General features: G+C 44.4%; 1 protein-coding gene across 1 annotated transcript in view; it reads right to left on the reverse strand.

Moving 5' to 3' along the window:
- Positions 1–787: 787 nt before the first annotated feature.
- GPA33 (glycoprotein A33) overlaps positions 788–20,635 on the reverse strand; it is a 49,314-nt gene continuing 29,466 nt past the window's right edge. Inside the window, exons 4-7 of the mRNA XM_069547952.1 lie at positions 19,335–19,487; positions 3,661–3,780; positions 2,819–2,951; positions 788–2,429 (exon numbers count right to left, since the gene is read on the reverse strand). Of these exons, the coding sequence (XP_069404053.1) occupies positions 2,291–2,429; positions 2,819–2,951; positions 3,661–3,780; positions 19,335–19,487 (545 nt within the window). The 3' untranslated portion in view covers positions 788–2,290. The remainder of the gene's footprint in view (positions 2,430–2,818; positions 2,952–3,660; positions 3,781–19,334; positions 19,488–20,635) is intronic.

Below are 20,635 nucleotides of genomic sequence, written 5' to 3' on the forward strand. Positions count from 1 at the left end.
CCTTCCAGGGGTAGAGAGGTCAGCCAGGTCAGGGCTGGGGGAGGTGGCCACCTTCTTTCCACCACTTTCAAGATCATGTGTGTAAAACCTTGCACCAGGAGGGCTGGGAGACACCCAAAGTATCTAGAAGACAAGGAAATGGCCTTGAAAGGACACGGTGACCAAAAAAAATTATTCATTCAGCAAAAATGTATCAAGTTTTGTGTCAATATGTGGCCATGAGTAAGATCAGTTCCTATTCTCACGAATCTCACAGGCCTAGGCAGACACAGACCTTGGTAATGACAGTACCATGGGACAGGTGCAAGACAGGGGTACATAGGTCAAGAGGACTCTGAATGTGTGGTGGGAGAGGGTGACAGAGCTGAGTGCTTGGGGAGGAGGAAGAGTCACCAGATCTCTGACAGTTGGAGTGGGGGTCAGGGGTCTGCTTTCTTCCCTGTCTCAGGAGGGGTGCTCTTGGGGTATATCTGGCCAGAGCCCCTCTGCCATCTTCCTTAGAGTGCACGCACCAATTCCCAGGTCTGTGTGTTCTTTCTGATGTTGCAGGCGCCTGGAATATTCTATAATCAGCGGGGCTCTGTCCTGTCCCCAGAAACCATTGCCTGATCCTACAACGGCTACAAGCAATGGGACCTGCAGGATCTGACCCAGTTCTCTCCTTCCTCACCTCACCTCACCTCTCCCAGAAAGCCCAAGAGAGGCCCACAGTAGGCTGACACACGACAACAAAAGACATAATCTCACCTTGATGTGAATAAAGCCCACTTTAAAAAAGAAATAAGAATTTCCACCAACACTTTTATTATTACTGACAGCATTTTGAATGAACTAAAGAATTTAACAAAACATATAAAAAATATATTTTTAAAAATCACAGATGGACAACAGATTTACAGATTTGCTTTCCATTATTCAGAAAAAAAAAAAAAAGAAACAACAATATTTATTACTGGCAAATTGCATTTGAGTGAGACTAGCCACTGGATCACAAGACCCAAGCAGCAAGACACTGCCAATCTCTTGGGAACAGAAGAAGTAATTGACCAACAGGTGAGAGGCTGTGGGAGGGGCGACTAGACAGCCGGCCAGCAAAGCAGATCTGGCAGCCCAGCCAAGACAGGAGCAGGCCGGGCAGGGCAGGGGTTAGGTATCAAGAAGCAGAGATGGGCATGTCAGTTACTCTGGCCTTGAGAAGAATCACTGTGACCACAGGGCCAGCTGCAAACTGACTCCAGTGTATGTACTCACATAAGTATGTGTTCATTTAAATCATCTCTTCCTTCATTCATGATATTAGCAAGTGGGTTTGGGTGGGAGTCATCTTTGTGTCTTGGGGACCAGAGAGGGGAAGGCCCAATCTACAAAAGCAGTTTCCTAAATTTAGGTGGACTGAGCCTGCTAGAAGGGCTGTAGACTGTGAGGGCTCCAGGAAAAGCAGGGGGTTGAGGCCCAGGCCTTGCTCCAGGAGTTCACACTATACACAGAGGGAGAGACCCTCAGACAACTGTGCCATGTGGCCTGTGATGGGTGTGGGACAAAGTAACAAGATTGTCCCCATCTGTGTGTGAGATTAGGATGGGGTTATAGAGTTAGAGTTCACTTGCATTTGAGACAGGCCTGGAGGGCCAAGTAGGATTTGACAGGCAGAGATGGGAGTTTCATGGGCATTCCCAGCCAAAAGGAGAAAGCAAAACCCCATGAGGGAGTGTGCAGTGGGAGCTGGGGTGGCCCTTGCAGGGAGCATCTGAAATATTCAGAAAAGTTGTGGGAGATGCAGCTGGAGAGGGAGCTTGAGGCCAGGACAACATGGGTCCAAAGCAAGGAGTTCACACCAAAGTTGGATATATAAAGCCCTTATGTACTCATTTATTCTTTCACTCATTCAACAAAAATGCATTGCATGCAAAACCTCTGCCAGGTGCTGTTCCCCTGGGTGCTGGGCACACAGTGGGGAGGGCAACTTCTGCCCTCCTGAGGCTAGTGTCACCTCCGGGGAGCAGGAGTGCCATGGGGAAGTGGAGGCTGCTGCCTAGTCCAAGGTGAAGGGCCCTGAGGGTAATAGGAGGGTCATTTCCAAGGGGAGGGCACTTGGCAAGGTCAGTCGAAAGTGACATCCCCTTGGCTAGGCCAAGCCAAGTCCTCCAGCAGCCAACATGGGGAAGGAAGCATCCCTCAATAACTGGGACAAAGAGTCAGAAAAGTAGGGTTTGGAAAGGAGGGGAGAGGCCTGGAGGCAGGGGGATGACCCCTAATCCGCCCACTGGCCCCAGCCTGCAGCAGGCCCAGATCATCGGCCAGCCTGGTCAGGGCTCTCTCGGCCGGTGTCCCTCTGGTCTTCATGCCTGTAGTCATCCTCGCCCTCCTCTTCTTGTCTTCTGGAAAGCTCTGTCAGCTGCTCTGGTGGCTTCCGGTAGGCCGCCCGATTCCTGCAGGCAATGAGGACAGAGGGGAAGGGTTCTCACTCACCCACTCAGGACTGAGGGAGCTCGGTCTAGTGCTTCCTATGAGGAGAGAGCAGCCTATGACACCTGGCTTGCCCCCACACCCGGCCCTGGACACCCACAGGAAACTCTACCCTGGGATTAGAGACGAGAACTACGGGCTCTGGAGTCATGTCCCAGATAGCAGTGACACTTTAGGATTTGGGTGAATCACTTATTCTTTTCTCAACTATAAAATGGGATGGATAAAAGCTGTTTTTATTGTTAACAGCTGCCCCCTGAGGTGTTATGAGAGGAAGAGGCTGTGTGAGAAGCTGGGGCACACCTTCCTAATCTGCTTAGACCCTTGCCCATGGGCTGTCCCCGACACTCACGGCCGTGCGACCTCGGCGTCCTCAGCCTTGCTGGTGTCCCGGCAGCAGCAGCAGTACAGGATGACGCCGATGATGACGAGAGCCGCAGCCACGCCCCCAGCGACGCCCGCATACAGAGCCACGTTCATGGAGGCTGGGAGAGACAGAGCCGCAAGCCCTGTGAGCCCTAGCCACAGTTCCCAGCTCGAGCCCATAACACAAGTCAAGATGCAGAGAGCATGCCAGGGGTGAGGGGCCACAACAGCCAGTGCCCCAGATGTGAGAGCTGGCCCCTCCCAGGCTCTGAGCGGTGCCTGTCTTCCCAGCCCGAGGGGCAGCGCCGCCAGCTTCTGGGGGCACTCCATGGAAGGCACAGCCTCGTGGGAATGGAACCAGACAAGGCGGGAGGATGCTTCTCAGGATGGAGGTGTACAAAAGGCCAGATGGCCAACAGATCTGAGCTACTCAGTCTCCAAAAACAGCCCTCAGGTGTCATGCCAGCTCCTACTCTAGCTCATTTCCAAGCTGCTCAGGGTGTCCCTCCCCAAGTGATGGGGTCCAGGCTCTGTGGAAGCCAGATCTGGGCACTTCCCCCATGCCCACAGAGCAACCCTAAGGGTAGGACTAAGGTCTCCAGAAGCCAGTCTTAGGTGCTATTTCCAAACAACAAAGGGAACCGGGCTAGCCTCCAAATGAGGGGAACCTGGGACAGGAGCATCGTGTCTTTGCCTCAGCCACCTGCCAACGGGTGACCCCAAGAGGCTGCCTGGCTCACCTCCCAGTCAGCTGACTCTTTGGACCCCCAGCCGGTCATCTTCTGGCCTTCACCCTCCCACTCTCCCTCCACCCCAAACTGCTCTTACGAGGTCTGACAGCCACAGTGATGTTGCAGGACTCGGTCCCCACCTCGTTGCTGGAGATGCAGATGTAGTAACCCGACATTTCTGTGGAGATGTTTTTCAGAGAGAAGGTCTGTCCTGTGACTGGGAAGGAAGAAGAGTCAGGCTGAGGAGACAGTCCACCATAGTAGAATAGAAACAGCTAGGAAGGTGTGTGGACTCCTGAACTCCAATGTAGATAAAAGCATTGCCACTGAGCATGTCTCAGCCTCATCTGGAATGTGGAGAAACTATCCCCCTCTAGGGCTGCGGGATGATTAAACCAGGCGGACTGCACAATTCTGAAGCACTTAAAATTCAGGCAGGAACCGTGTGTTTGAAGCCACATTAATTTTGTGACTTTTGGCAAGGAACTTAGCTTCATTAAATCTGTTTATTTACAAATAAAATAATAGTGCCTTCACAATAGGGTAATTGTGAACATGAAATAAAGTACTAATGAATATAAGCCCACAACCAAATGCCTGATGTAAATGCCTAGGAAACATAATATGCATTATATATTACATAGAAATGTTTTATAATTAGATGACACGATTATAACCATTTTTATGATCTTCACAAACAGAATTCCGCAGCTTAGACTCATGTGAAAGCAGGCTTTAGAACCTCAAGGACTCTGACTTCTGTATTTCTCTACCCTGAGTGGTGTGTGTGTGAGTGTATGTGGTATTTGTATGTTGTGTATGTATGCGTATGTGTGGTGGGGTGGGGAGGAGGCAGGCAGGCAGTCTAGACTCTTCATCTTTCTTTTCCACCATTTAAGTAAGCCATTTAACTTCTGTGAGCTGTAGTTACCTCATCTGGAAGTGGCAGGGAAAGTATCTGATCCTCCCAAATTCAGGGCAATGGTCTAGATGTCCTCATGAGATGTTCTACTAAATCTATAATCCTACAAATGTCTTCACCTTGAAAGGGAGAGCTAAAGCATAAAACATAAATGTTTAGACAAATTTATATATCCCATCCTCAATGATGGGCTTTCCTGGTGGTGCTAGTGGTGAAGAAACCCCCTGCAGCAGACATAACAGATGTGGATTCAGTCCCTGGGTCGGGAAGATCCCCTAGAGGAGAGCACAGCAACCCATTCTTGCCTGGAGAATTCCATGGACAGAGAAGCCTGGCAGGCTACAGTCCATGAGGTCACCAACACTTGGACACAACTGAAGCAACTGAGCTCACACATACACATCCTCATTAATGCTGTGTCATAACCACTATTATGAGAGAAGAGTCAGAGACCTTTGTCCTCTAATTTGCTGCAGAGCCAGCCTCCCCTGCTGTCACCAGGTGGGTCACACTCCCTCCGAGGAGATATTCTAAATTGCAAATAGGATCTGACATTTCAGAGGCAGTCCCTCATCTTCAATAATAAGCCCAAGTTTCTTAATATGGATGTGATTTTACAGATCTGGCCTTGACAATCCAGCTTTCAGTTCAGTTCAGTTCAGTCGCTCAGTCATGTATGACTCTTTGTGACCCCATGGACTGCAGCACGCCAGGCCTCCCTGTCCATCACCAACTCCTGGAGTTTACTCATACTCATGTCCATTGAGTCAATGGTGCGATCCAACCATCTCATCCTCTGTTGTCCCCTTCTCCTCCTGCCTTCAACCTTTCTGAGCATCAGAGTCTTTTAAATGAGTCAGCTCTTCACATCTGGTGGCCAAAGTATTGGGGTTTCAGCTTCAACATCAGTCCTTCCAATGAACACCCAGGACTGATCTCCTTTAGGAGGGACTGGTTGGATCTCCTTGCAGTCCAAGGGACTCTCAAAGAGTCTTCTCCAACACCGCAATTCAAAAGCATCAATTCTTCAGTGCTCAGTTTTCTTTATAGTCTAACTCTCACATCCATACATGACCACTGGAAAAAACATAGCCTTGACTAGATGGACCTTTGTTGACAAAGAAATGTCTCTGCTTTTTAATATGCTGTCTAGGTTGGTCATAAATTTCCTTCCAAGGAGTAAGCGTCTTTTAATATGGCTGCAATCACCATCTGCAGCAATTTTGGAGCCCAGAAAAATAAAGTTAGCCACTGTTTCCAGTTTCCCCATCTATTTGCCATGAAGTGATGGGACCGGATGCCGTGATCTTAGTTTTCTGAATGTTGAGCTTTAAGCCAACTTTTTCACTCTCCTCTTTCACTTTCATCAAGAGGCTCTTTAGTTCTTCTTTGCTTTCTGTCATAAGGGTGGTGTCATCTGCCTATCTGAGGTTATTGATATTTCTCCTGGCAATCTTGATTCCAGCTTGTGCTTCATCCAGCAAAGCATGTCTCATGATGTACTCTGCATATAAGTTAAATAGGCAACGTGACAATATACGGCCTTGACATACTCCTTTCCCTATTTGGAACCAGTCTGTTGTTCCATGTCCAGTTCAAACTGTTGTTTCCTGACCTGCATACAGATTTCTCAAGAGGCAGGTCAGGTGGTCTGGTAGTCCCATCTCTTGAAGAATTTTCCACAGTTTATTGTGATCCACACAGTCAAAGGCTTTGGCATAGTCAATAAAGCAGGTGTTTTTCTGGAACTCTCTTGCTTTTTCCATGATTCAGCAGATGTTGGCAATTTGATCTCTGGTTCCTCTGCCTTTTCTAAAACCCACTTGAACATCTGGAAGTTCATGGTTCACATATTGTTGAAGCCTGGCTTGGAGAATTTTGAGCATTACTTTACTAGCGTATGAGATGAATGCAATTGTGTGGTAGTTTGCGCATTCATTGGCATTGCTTTTCTTTGGGATTCAAATGAAAACTGACCTTTTCCGGTCCTGTGGCCACTGCTGAGTTTTCCAAATTTGCTGGCATATTGAGTGCAGCACTTTCACAGCATCATCTTTCAGGATTTGAAATAGCTCTACTGGAATTCCATCACCTCCACTACCTTTGTTCATAGTGATGCTTCCTAAAGCCCACTTGACTTCACATTCAGGATGTCTGGCTCTAGGTGAGTGATCACACAATTGTGGTTATCTAGGTCATGAAGATCTTTTTTGTACAGTTCTTCTGTGTATTCTTGCCACCTCTTAATGTCTTCTGCTTCTGTTAGATCCATACCATCTCTGTCGTTTATTGTGCCCATCTTTGCATGAACTGTTCTCTTGGTATATCTAATTTTCTTGAAGAGAGCACTAGTCTTTCCCATTCTGTTGTTTTCTTCTGTTTCTTTGCACTGATCACTGAGGAAGGCTTTCTTATCTCTCCTTGCTATTCTTTGGAACTCTGCATTCAAATCAGTCTATCTTTCCTTTTCTCCTTTGCTCTTGGCTTCTCTTCTTTTCACAGCTATTTGTAAGGCCCCCTCCATCAGCCATTTTGCTTTTTTGCATTTCTTTTTCTTGGGGATGGTCTTGATCCCTGACTCCTGTACAAAGTCACAAACCTCTATTCATAGTAATCCAGCTTTACCTCTTACTAGTTCCCCTGGTGGCCAATCCATTCCCTGTCCAGCTCTACTCCGTTGCAAGATTGTATCTCAGTGTGAATTTTTCTTGTCTGAATGTGCTACTCACTATACTTCCTCAAATATGATGTCCTCTGATTTTTCCAACAATCTTGTATTGTGGATGGAAGAAATATTTCAATCTCCAGTGCCCTAGAGGTAACTGGAGGGTTGGGGAAGTTAAGTGACTTCCCCAAGGTCACAAAAATAAGAAATGACAAAACAGTAACAAAAATTCATTTTTAGATCTAGAATTCCCAAAAACAGTTGACAACAACTTTCTTTTAAAAAATAGAGAAAAGAGAACAGAGAGGGTGAAAAGGAGAAAGACTATGCCAGGACCTTCCAGATCATAGATGAAGAAGAAGCACAGTTCATGAGTAATTGCCCCATTGTGGTCTCAGAAAGCACTCCATGGAAGAGAACATGAATCTTGGTGTTCTGGACAGTGCCACTTGCAGGAATGGCTGCAGGAACAGGCTGTGTGGTTCTAAAGGCTCGCATCATATAGAAATGCATCATTTATTTTCAAAATGAGGCCTCTCTGACCAAGAAACTTTGTGAACAAGATTCCTCATTTGATGGGGTGACCAACAAACCAATCTTAGACTGCTGTGCCTGTGGAAATACCTAGTACAGACACATATTTTATGTGAATTTGTCTGAGAAGACACACCCAAAGGATTACCCACATGTCCACATCTATGGTTATTAAAGAACTTTTGGCTTCTGGTTGGAGACAGAATGACAGAGTAGAAGGACTTGAGCTCAGCTCCTCCCATAAAAATACCAAAATCATATCTAACTGCTGAAACAACCCCTGACAAAAAAGACTGGAACCCATCGAAAAAGATACTCTACGTCCAAAGACAAAGAGGAAGCCACAATAAGATGGTAGGAAGGGCACATTCACAATATGCCCAATCAAATCCTATACCCACCAGGTGGGCAACCCACAAGCTGGTAAATAATTATATCACAGAGGTTCTCTCACAGAAGTGAGAATTCTGAGCCTCACATCAGGCTGCCCAGCCTGGGGGTCTGGCATTGAGTGAGGGACTCCTCAGAACATTTGGTTTTGAAGGCCAGTAGGGCTTGATCACAGAAACCCCACAGAACTGTGGCAATCAGAAACTCAACTCTGTTGAGTTTGAGGGTGCACACAAGGTTTTATGTGCACTGGGACCTAGGGAAAAAGCAGTGACCTCATAGGAGCCTGAGCCAGCAGTATTTGCTGGTTTGTAGAGGCTCCAGGGAAGGGAGGGGGTGGCTGTGGCCGCTGCGGAGACAAAAACACTGGAGGCAAAGATTTGGGGGTGCACTCTATCGTGTGGGCTATCCTGGAGGCTGCCATTTTGACTTGGCCCCACCCAAGAGCTCCAGTGCTGGGATGCCTCAGGCCAAGCAACCAACAAGACAGGAACACAGCCCCATCCTTCAGCAGAGAGGCTGCCTAAAGTCTTCCTGACCCCACTGCTGCTGCTGCTAAGTTGCTTCAGTCATGTCCGACCCCATAGATGGCAGCCCACCAGGCTCCGCCATCTCTGGGATTCTCCAGGCAAGAACTCTGGAGTGGGTTGCCATTTCTTTCAAACACAGCTCTTGACATGGTTCTGCCCGCCAGAGGGGTAAGACCCAGCTCCACCCACCAATGGGCAGGCACCAGTCCCTCCCACCAGGAAGCCTGCATAAGCCTCTAGGAGAGCCTCACAAACAAGGGAGCAGACACCAGAAGCAAGAGGAACTATAGACCTGCAGCTTGTGAAATGGAGATCAGAAAGTTAGACAAAATGTGATGGCCAGAAGCATATGTTCCAGATGAAGAAACAAGATAAAACGCCTTAAGAAGATTAAGTGCAGTGGAGATAGGAAATCTACCCAAAAAGAATCCAGAATAATGATAGTAAAGATGACCCAAGACCTCAGAAAAAGAATGAAAGCACAGATGGGCAAGATAAAAAAATGGTAAACAAAGAGCTAAAAGATATGAAGAACAAACAGCTGAACAATATAGTAACTGAAATGAAAAATGAACTAGAAGGAATCAGTAGTATAAGTGAGGTAGAATAACAGGTAAGGGAGCTGGAAGACAGAATGCTGAAAGTCACGATGGCCAACCACAATAAAGAAAAAGAATGAGAAGAAATGAGGACTTATGGGATGACATTAAACACACCAACATTCACATTATAGGGGTCCCAGGAGGAAAAGAGAGAGAGAAAGGCCCTGAGAAAATACTGGAAGAGACGAAAGCTGAAAAACTCCCTAACATGGGAAAGGAAACCTGACCCAAGTCCAGGAAGTACAGAGAGTCCTATCTATATAGGATAAACTCAATGAAGAACATGTCAAGAACACATAGTAGCCAAATTGACAAAATGAAGACAAAGAAAAAGTGTTAAAAGCAACAGGGAAAAGCAAAAACTAACATACAAGGGAATTCCCATAAGGTTATCAGCTGATTTTTCAAGAGAAACTCAGCATGCCAGAAGAGAGTGGCACAATATAAAGTGATAAAAGGGAAAAGCCAGGACTTGCTTGGTAGTCCAGTATTTAAGACTCCATGCTCCAATACAGGGGCATGGGCTTGATCCCTAGTCAGGGAACTAAGATCTTGCATGCTGCATGGTGTGGCTAAAAGAAAAAAAGGGGAGGGGGAGCAAACCTACACCCAAGAATACTCTACCCAGTAAGGCTCTTGTTCAGAATCAGTGGAGAAATCAAAAGTTTTACAGACCAGCAAAAGCTAAGACAATTCAGTACAACCAAACCAACTCTACAACAAATCCTAAAGGAACTTCTCTAGGTGGAAAAGAAAAAGGCACAAGAAAATTACAAATGGGAAAGCTTATCAGTAAAGGCAAATAAACAGAAAAGGTAGGAAATCATCCACACATAAATATGATATAGAAACCAGCAATCATGAGAAGAGGAGAGAACAAATGCAGCATATGGAATATACATTTGAAATCAGAAGACCAGAACTCAGAACAATCTTGCATATATATAGACTGTTATTTCAAAACCTCATGCTAACTGCAAACCAAAAATAAACAATAGATACACATACAAAAAAAAAAAAGGGAATCCAAACCTAACACTAAAGTTTGTCATCAAATCACAAGAAAACAGAAGAGAAAGGAAGAAAAAAAATCTATGAAACAAACCGAAAACAATTAACAAAATGGGAATAAGAAAACACATATCAATAATTACCTTAAATGTAAATAGATTAAATGTTTCAACCAAGGGATATAGACTGACTGAATGGATACAAAAGCAAGACTCATATATACACTGTCTAGAAGAAACCCACTTCAGATCCAGGGACCCACACAGATTGAAAGTGAAGGTATGAAAAAGGGTATTCCACAAAAATGGAAATCAAAATCTGAAGTAGCATGACTGTATGAGACAAAATAGACTTTAAAATAAAGGCTGTTATAAGAAGGACAAAGAAGGACATTATGCGATGATCAAAGGATTAATCCAAGAAGATATAACAATTATAACTATATATGCACCCAACATAGAATCATCTCAATATATAAAACAAATGATAACTGACATAAAAGGAGAAATCGACAGCAACACAATAATAGTGGGAACTTTAACATCCCCACTTACATCACTGGACAGATCATACGACAGAAAATCAATAAGGACGGATTTCCTTGGTGGTCCAATGGTTAAGACTCCACACTTCCAATGCAGGGGGCACAGGTTTGGTCCCTGGTCAGGAAGCTAAGATCCCACATGCCATGTGATGTGGCCAAAAGGATTTTTTTTTTAAGAAAATTAATAAGGAAACACAGACATTAAATGAAACATTAAACCAGATAGACTTAATTGATATTTATAGAGTATTCCATCCAAAAGCAGCAGAATATACATTCTTCTCAAGTACACATTCTTCAGTGTAAGAAGTCACATGCTGGGCCACAAAGCAAGTCTTGGTAAATTTAAGAAAACTGAAAATATATCAAGCATCTTTTCTGACCACAATGCTAAAATATTAGAAATCAGCTACAAGGAAAAAAAAACCTGAAAAACACACACACGGAGGCTAAACAATATGCTACTAAACAACAAATGAATCATTGAAGAAACCAAAGAAAAAAAATTTAAATACCTATTGAGGAAAATGAAAATGTAAAAGTAATGATTCAAAACCTATGGGATGCAACAGAAGTAGTTCTAAGAGGGAAGTTTATAGCAATACAATCTTACCTCAGAAAACAAGAAAAATCTCAAATAAACAACCTAACCTTACACCTAAAACAACTAGAGAAAGAAGTACAGACAAAACCCAAAGTTATCAGCAGGAAAGACATCATAAAGGTCAGAGCAGAAAGAAATGAAATAGAGACAAAGAAAAGAATAGAAAATATCAATGAAACTAAAAGCTGGTTCTTCAAGAAGATAAACAAAACTGATAAATGTTGAGCCAGATTCATCAAGAAAAAAAGGGAGAGGACTCAATACACATGGAAATGGCAAAGGAAGAGTTACAGTGGACACCACGGAAACAGAAAGGATCATAAGGAACTATTACAAGCACCAAAGAATGGACAATCTGGAAGAAATGGTCACATTTCAGACTGAACTGAGAAGAATACAAAATATGAACTAATCACAAGTGCTGAAATTGCTACTGATTTAAAACCTCCCAACTAATAAAAATCCAGAACCAGATGGCTTCATAGGCTACTCTGTTTAACATTTAGTTAAGAGTTAACCAGAGTTCCAGTTGTGCAAACCATTAGGACTTGGTACTTATATATAGAAAAGACTTAACACCTATTCTTCTGAAACTCTTGCAAAGATTACAGAGGAAGGAACACTCTCAAACTCCTTTGAGGCCATCATCACCCTGATATCAAAACCAGACAAGAATACTACAAAAAAGAAAATTCCAGGCCAATATCACTGATGGATATAGATGCAAAAATCCTCAACAAAATACTACTCAAACAAATCCAACAATACGTTAAAAGGATCATATAATGATCCAGTGGGGTTTATCCCATGGATGCAGGGCTTTTTCAATACCTGCAAATTAATCAAGTTAGTGTGACATAATGCACTAACAAATTGAAGAATAAAAAACATATGATCATCTCAATAGATGCAGAAAAGAAAAGATAGAAACCTTTTGACAAAATTCAACACCTATTTAGGATTAAAAAGAACTTCAGAAAGTAGGGTATGGAAACTACCTCAACATATTAAACGCCATGTATGACAAACCCACAGCTAACACTATACTCAGTGATGAGAAAGCTGAAAGCATTTCCCCTAAGATTAGAAATAAGACAAGGATGTCCTTTGTTCAACATAGTTTTGGAAGTCCTAGTCACAGCAATCAGAGAAGAAAAAAAAAGGAATCCAAATGGGAAAAGAAGTGAGACCAGGAAATAACCAGATCGCATCAAAGAATTTGGTAAATTTGCCAGACACAAAATTAATACACAGAAATACACGTCTATGCACTAACAATGAAAGATCAGAAAGAGAAATTAAGAAAACAATTCCATTTACCGTCACATCAAAAAGCATACAATACTTAGGAAAAATCTACCTAAGGAGACAAAAAACCTGTACTCTGAAAACTATGAGACATTGATGAAAGATATCAAAGATGACACAGATGGAAGGATATATCCTGTTCCTGGATTGGAGAAATCAATACTATCAAAATGACTATGCTATCCAAGCCAATGGCATTTTTTTTTTTTTGCTGAATTAAAACAAAAAAATTTTAAATTTGTATGGAAACAAAAGATTTATAATACCAAAAGAAATCTTGAGGGGAAAAAAATGCAGAGGTGGGAGAGTCAGGCTCCCTGACTTCAGACTATACAACAAAGTTACAGTAATCAGATCAGTATGCTTCTGGCACAAAAACAGAAATATAAGTCAATGGAACAGAAGAGAAAGCCGAGAAATAAACCTACACATGTTTGACCAATTAATCTACAACAAAGGAGGCAAGAATAATATCAGTACAATGGATAAAAGACGATTTCTTCAATAAGCAGTGCTGGAGTAACCGGACAGCTGCATGTGAAGAATGAAATCAGAACATTCTCTAACACCACACACCGGGCTTCCCTGGTGGCTCAGTGGTAAAGAATCCGCCTGCAATGCAGGTTCGATCCCTGCATCAGGAAGATCCCCTGGAGAAGGGCATGGCAACCCACTCCAGTATTCTTGCCTGGAGAATCCCAAGGACAGAAGACCCTGGTGGGCTATAGTCCACAGGGTCGCAAAGAGTTGGACACGACTGAAGTGACTTAGCATGCACGCACTAACACCACACCCAAAAACAAACTTAAAGTGGATGAAAGATCTCAATGTAAGACCAGGCAGTATACAACTTTTAGAGAAAAACATAGGCAGAACACTCAATGACCTAAATCGTAACAATTTTTGGAGCCACCTCATAGAGTAATAAAAAAAATAAAATAAAAAATGGGACTTAATAAAACTTAAAAACCTTTGCACAGCAAAGGAGACCATAAACAAAATGAAAAAACAGCACACAGGATGGGAGAAAATATTTGCAGACAACGTGACCAACAAGGGATTAATTGCTAAAATATAGAAACAGCTCATGTACCTCAATATCAAAATGCCAGACAATCCAATAAAAAAATGTGCAGAAAATCTAAATGGACATTTCTCTAAAGAAGACATACAGATGGCCAAAAAGGCACCACATCATTAGCTCAAGGACACTCAACATCAGTAACTGTTAGAGAAAAAGGTTTCACCTCACCTGCCCAGAGTGGTCATCATCAATAATCCTACAAACAACAAATGCCAGAGAGGGTGTGGAAAAAAGGGAACCCTCCTGCACTATTGGTGGGAGTGTAAATCGGTACAGCCACTATGGAGAACAGTACAGAATGCTGTTCAAGAAAAGAGCTACCATATGACCCAGCAATGCCACTCCTGGGCATACATCTAGAGGACACCATACTTCGAAAAGATACATGCACCCCAGTGCTTACTGCACACTATGCACAACAGCCAACACATGAAGACAACGTAAATGTCCAGCAGCAGATGAATGGGTAAAGAAGAAGTGGTACATACAGACAATACTCAGCCTTAAACAGTGGAATAAGGCTGTTTGTGGCAACGCAGATGGATTTAGAGATTATCAGACTAAGTGAAATAAATCACAGAGAGATATCATGTGATTTCGCTTATATGTGAAAGAAAGTGAAAGCGAAGTCCAACTCTTTGCGACCCCATGGACTGTAGCCCACCAGGCTCCTCCGTCCATGGGATTTTCCAGACAAGAATACTGGAGTGGGGTGCCATTTCCTTCTCCAGGAGATCTTCCCGACCCAGGGATTGAAACCTGGTCTCCTGCATTGTAGGCAGACGCTTTACTGTCTGAGCCACGAGGGAAGTCCACTAATACATGGAATCTAATAAAATGATACAAGGGTAACTTATTTACAAAACAAAACAGACTCACAGATTTAGAAAACAAACATGGTTACCAAAGAGGAAATGTAGGGGAAGGGATAGATTAGGAGGCGGAGATTAACATAAACACACTACTATATATAAGATAGTCAACAAAAACCTATAGTATAGCACAATAACGTAAATGGGAAAAGAACCTGAAAAAGAATAGATATATGTATATGTATAACTGAATCATTCTGAAACTGACACATTTTAAATCAACTATACTCCAATATAAATAAAAATTTTTTTAAAGAAAGAATAAGATATACAAGCAATAAGTGCTCATTATAAAACTTATATTACATTATGCTCATTACAATACCATGTACATAATATACAAGAATTTATGACATAAAATTATCACTTTGATTTAGTCTAATCGAGAAAATCTTGCTATGCTCATCACATCACTTCAAAACAAGATGAAGAGGGTCCCTATCCTTTGGTGTATGTAAGGGAGAACAGACATAAGGCAATGGTGATTACAGAGTGGTTGGAGCTCATAATGGGAGCCCTGTTATATCTTAATCTCATCTGAAGGGTCTGAGGAGGCCTCTACAAAGAGCAGAGAACAAAATAAAAATCGTTCATAATCTCACCAGCTGGAAGTAATAGCACTTTGATTTGAGATTATTTTCTTCCAATCCTTTCATATATACTTTCTCCAGATTCATCCCCTGAAACTCAGCATGGTAGTCTCTGGTTACTCATTCTCTGTAACATGCTATTTCCATCCTAGAATTTCATACCTTGGCAATTTTTCTGGAACACTGTTTACATGTGATATTAACATATGAAAGTAAGAAAGGGTTTATGACCAAAGCAAGTTCAGCATGAGTTAGAGTTTCTGATGTGCTAATAGCACTGGACACCTCTAACATGGGGTTATGGTATTAATGGCCTTGTTTTCTAAGCCAATTGGATTTTTATATTTTTAAGAGGCATCTTGAAGGAACACAAAACCATTCTGAGAAATATCCTATGAACCTGGACATGTTTCAGGGCTGCATGGCCCTTAACAGAGTCCCACTATTTTAGAACGGGAAACTCAGTCTATGTGTTAAATGTGCCCAGCACATTTCAGACAGATCAAGGTGGAAGACCTCAGGCTCTTGCCAGACTCTTTCCATTTATTGGAGCCCAACTTGGCACTCCTGGCCCTGTTTAGGGTCGGGAACATGTGGCAGCCTAGGCCAGAGTCAGCACTTTCCTTCCTCAGTCTCTCAAAACAAACAATGGACATGAGAAGCTACTTTCGGATTAACCAGTGCACACACATTGCCACAAGACCTGTTTTGATTCTGATTTGGAGCTCCCAAGCCCCTTTCCCTCTGAAAAGGACCCAATCGTTCTTGAAATCTGGCCAAAATGAATGTTTCTTCTGCAATGACACCTTGTGGTCAAGAAGGGGAACACATAGGACAGAAGGGTTTCCACACTCCCTCTGCTGCAGCTAGGGAGAGGTTTCCCTCCAGAGCAGCCCAGGTCAGTAAGAGACACTGACGCCAAATTGACAAGGTTTAACTTTTCTGCCCACTACCCCAGCATCTCCCTGATCCCGTGGTTTGTCAACAAGCTCAAGCTGCCTTCAAGATCTTCCCTGGCTGCTGGGAGCAATGTCCATGCCGCCCTTCAGAACGTACGTGGGAGTGAGTGCTCAGGGTGCCCAATCGTGTCCGACTCTGGGACTCCATGGACTGTAACCCACCCGCCTCCTCTGTCCATGAGCTTCTCCAGGCAAGAACACTGGAGTGGGTCGCCATTTCTGTCTCCAGGGATCTTCCTGACCCAGGGATCGAACCCGGGTCCCCTGCGTCTCTTGCATCGGCAGGTGGGTTCTTTTCTCACTGAACCACCTGGGAAGCCCACCCTTCAGAACATCCTCCCCTAAAGTGCTCCCGCCCCTAGAATTACTTCCCCCGCCTTCCTTGCTACCCAGATTCCTATTCCTTCAGTGCATGAAACTCAGCTGACTGACAGGGTTCACAAGGATGTTCAGAGGTATCACACACGTGATCGCCTCTTACCCCCAGTCTTTGGGGAAGGCTGTATGACGACCATCCCAATCTTGCAGCTGAAGATACTAAGGGTCTGAGAGGCCATGAGTGACAGAAGAAGCTAGACTCAAACCTTCATTTGTTGATTCCAGATTCCCTGTCCTTTTACTGCTGACTTACTCCCACTGATCTAAGTTAAAGGAAACAATCTCCAATGTTGAGAATTCTCTCTTTAGATGTAGGAGGGTTGAGGAACTCTGCTCCCCAGATTGACCACTATGGGTTGTTTTAAAATATTTTAAAAGTCAGAAATGGGTTTCAACTGACCCACAGAAGATGACACGATAGACTCCCTAGGGCTCCAGGAGGCAAGGCAGAGCCAAAGTCTTTAAGAACAACGCCCAACCCGCACCACCCTCCAGATGCTTTTTTTGGTCACTGTCAAATCCCAATTCTGACTCCGAGTAATTCTTAACTAGAGGCAGAATAAATCTTTTCCAAAGTAACTAAGCAATCTCCATTTAACCTCTTTTATGGCCCTCATGTTTTGGATCATTGAAAAACTGAGCTTTGGCTTCTAACAAGCAGAGAAATCTTTCCTAATGGAGGCAGGAGAGCTGTGAGTAGGGTCCCCACATCCTCCAGGGCAGAGGCCAGCCTCCCTAGTCCAATGCGCAGGCCCTATATCATCTCTCATCTCAGCTTCTCTTCAGTGGTACCTCCCATCCTTCCTGCATGCACAGTTCCTAAGCTTTCTCCATGCTTGGCCTACTCATTCTTAAGGAACCAGCTCAGATAACAGCTGATCATTCTACCAGGCACTTGCTCTCAGCACTTCATATGTACTTTTATTTAAACTTCACAAGAGGACTTCCCTAACTCCACACTCCCAATGCAAGGGGCATGGGTTCGATCCCTGGTTGAGGAACTAAGATCTCACATGCTGCAAAGAGAAGCCAAAAAAAATCTTCACTATATCCCTATGAAATAAATACTAATTTTATGCCCATTTTACAGATGTACAAATGAAGGCACAGAGAGACTAACTTGCCAAGATCACACAGCTAACAAGCCAGGATTCAAGCCCATGCATGCGCCTAACCACCATGCTCTCCTGCCTGTTCAAGTTCCCCCTCCTTGAAGAAACCTTCTTTGGCCCCTCTGGGTTCTAGCATCACTGGATACAAACTATGGCAGCATTTCCCATCTTGTTACCCTCTGCTAGCTTCACTGACAGGTGGGTCAGTAGTAAAGAATCTTCCTGCCAATGCAGGAGATGTAAGAGACACAGGTTTGGTCCCTGGATCAGGAAGATCCCCTGGAGAAGGAAATGGCAGCCCACTCCAGTATTCTTGCCTAGAAGATTCCATGGACAGGGGAGTCTGGCAGGCTAGAGTTCATGGGGTCACAAAGAATCAGCTGAGTGACTGAGCATGTTGTACTCATGCAGCCCTCTGCTGTACACACTCTGCTGGAAGGCCGGATCAACTAGCGTCTGTGGCTGACCTGTGACCATTTATGGAGTCCCTGCGCTGTTCACAGCCCAGAGACAGGAGGCCATACAGCCAGAGGAGAGCTGCCAACCAGTTTTGACACACTCAGTAAAAACTTGCCAGCTAGAAATATGTAAACAAATCCAGAATTTTGTTGAAATCCATAACACATCTTCTATTTTATGTTCAATAGAGCGGGTTCTACTAATTCTTTTTTTTTTTTTTAACTTTTCAGAAGTTGTTGTTTTACCCCCAAACAAATGAATGGTATAGAGAGCTTAAGTCCTCTTTGGCGGGAGCCCCTGTCTGCACCCTCACGTGGTGGGACCCGCTCTCCCGTCTCATCTCCTCAGACCTGTTGTCTATACCCACTGCTCCACCACTCGCTTCCTTTCCACCCACACTGGATAGAAAGTCTTCCCAGAACTTAATCCAATGGGACTTTCCAGACCTTGTCTTTCTTGATCTTCAGGAGTGGTGGGTGCAGCTGGCTAAGCAGCTGGTGGAAATAGGGCCCAGGGATTCCACTGGGGTTTTCCCACATCGGTTGACTCCAAGGTAATGGCAGCGGGATGTTTATACAGCTCCTTTTTTCTTTCCAGTTTGTTTCCTGATCGAAAGGTCAAATACCAAACTGCCTGGTACAAAACCAGTCTCCTGGCAACCACTGCAGAACCTACCATTTCCTTCCTGAGAATGTGGGAACCTCATAGCAGACCCAGTTGTGTAGTGGGTGGGACCATATAATAGGGTTGAGTTTGGGGTGGGAACCAGGGCAATCCGAGATATATCTGCCTAGATAAGGGATGGAAATAGAAACTTCTCTGTCCTTAAGTGGAGCCACAGAGTTAGACTTGAGGACTCAAATGCATACTTTAAGACATAATCATAATCAAAATTAAACTCCCACCAGCACTTGTGCAGCACTGGTTACTGATACATGCTTACTCGAGAGAATTAAGTTATGGGGAATAAAGAAAACAAGTAAAATGTACGATGTTATTATTTGTCACAATAACCTATGAGGTGGGCACTATAATGGGAAAAATGCTGCTTAGAGAGATGGTCCAAGGTAATCCAGTGCAAAATACAGGGGGGAGAGGCAGCCTTCAGGGGCATCTGACTGGTCAGCCCAGGGTCTCCTCTGGCAGTGCTAATCACATCAGTGGCACCTCAATGTGGGGGACTGGCCTTCCTTGCAGACCTTTTTACCTGGTGTTACTTGACGCTCTTGGTGCAGGACATTGTAGCTCTTCCAGCTGTACTGAGGGGCTGGGGAGCCCTCCTTTGATTGGCAGGTCAGCTGGATGTCGTTCCCAATGACAGTCTCTCCCTGGATGCCGCAGTCTGGCTTGGAGGGCGGCACTACACAGGGGAAGAGCCAGAGAGAAGCCAGGAATTAGTTGGGGTTTGGTGACAGCCACTCCCTCACCCCAACACACATGAACTGCCTTGTTTGTTCACAGGCAAAGAAAGGTAAAAACCATTCTTAGCTCGCACAGCATAGAAAACAGTCTGCAGGCTGGATTTGGCTGTAGTTTGCCTACCCTTGGTTTCAGTGAAAGCCTCTCTCTCTGAAACCCTTCAATGCTAACTTCTTAGGAATGTTCCCTTCAGTTAAGCAGAGCTCTTCCGGTGCTTTGCTGATGAAATGGAATTACCACAAGTGACTGGGTGATGGAAGAGCCCCCTGGCAGCAGCGGGATTATGTGCAGGGTAGAGAATGAGGGCTGAGCTGATGGAGGGGGTAGGAAGGAACAGACACACACGAAAGAAGTCCACAGAAAGAAGGCTGCGAAAACCAGCAGGCCACCCACCCTCAATGCACAGCCTAACCTGATCGCTTAGAATTCCTGAAGACCTTAAGCTAGGGTTGTTCACTCAACACTGTAAGTTATAACACCACTGCGTACAGTGGTTTGTTCTATAAAAATACTGTATACCTGACTCTGCTGGGCATGGAGATAACAGAGTGTGTGAGTTTTTGTGTTTAAGGAATCCAGTGGGGGCAAAAAAAAAAAAAAAAAAAAAATGACCAGGCAGGACGCAACAATGCTGAGACAGGAAAGGCATGACAAGGGACACTGACTTAGTCATGAAGCCAGTAGTGGAGGTGCTGGGAGGGGTGGAGAAAGAGAGGGATGGCACTCCAGCCCGAGGGAGCAGCCTGTGCAAAGGCCCTGAGGCAAGAAGACTCCAGGCAGTGTCATTTTTGGTGGGAGGAAGAGGACACAAGTGGAAAGTACTGTTACTGAATTCCTCAGTGGCAGGCCTGTCCAACCTGCTTCTTTCTTTACATGCCCCCTTGGATGGCTTGCTTGCCCCAGTAAACAATGATGCCCTTTCTACAGTGTAGACTGCACAGGCGCACACTCACTGGGCGTGGAGGCTGAATTCCAGTCTCCGCTCGGCCCAGGGCTGCTGGGAGAGGCTATCCAGGAGGCACCTCTCCCCTCTAGCTTCATATCTGCTCTGGTATTTGCTGTCCGACAAAGGCAGGTGGTTGCTGGGTG

Source organism: Ovis canadensis, chromosome 1 (genome assembly GCF_042477335.2).
Source record: "Ovis canadensis isolate MfBH-ARS-UI-01 breed Bighorn chromosome 1, ARS-UI_OviCan_v2, whole genome shotgun sequence".
Lineage (NCBI taxonomy): Eukaryota > Metazoa > Chordata > Mammalia > Artiodactyla > Bovidae > Ovis > Ovis canadensis.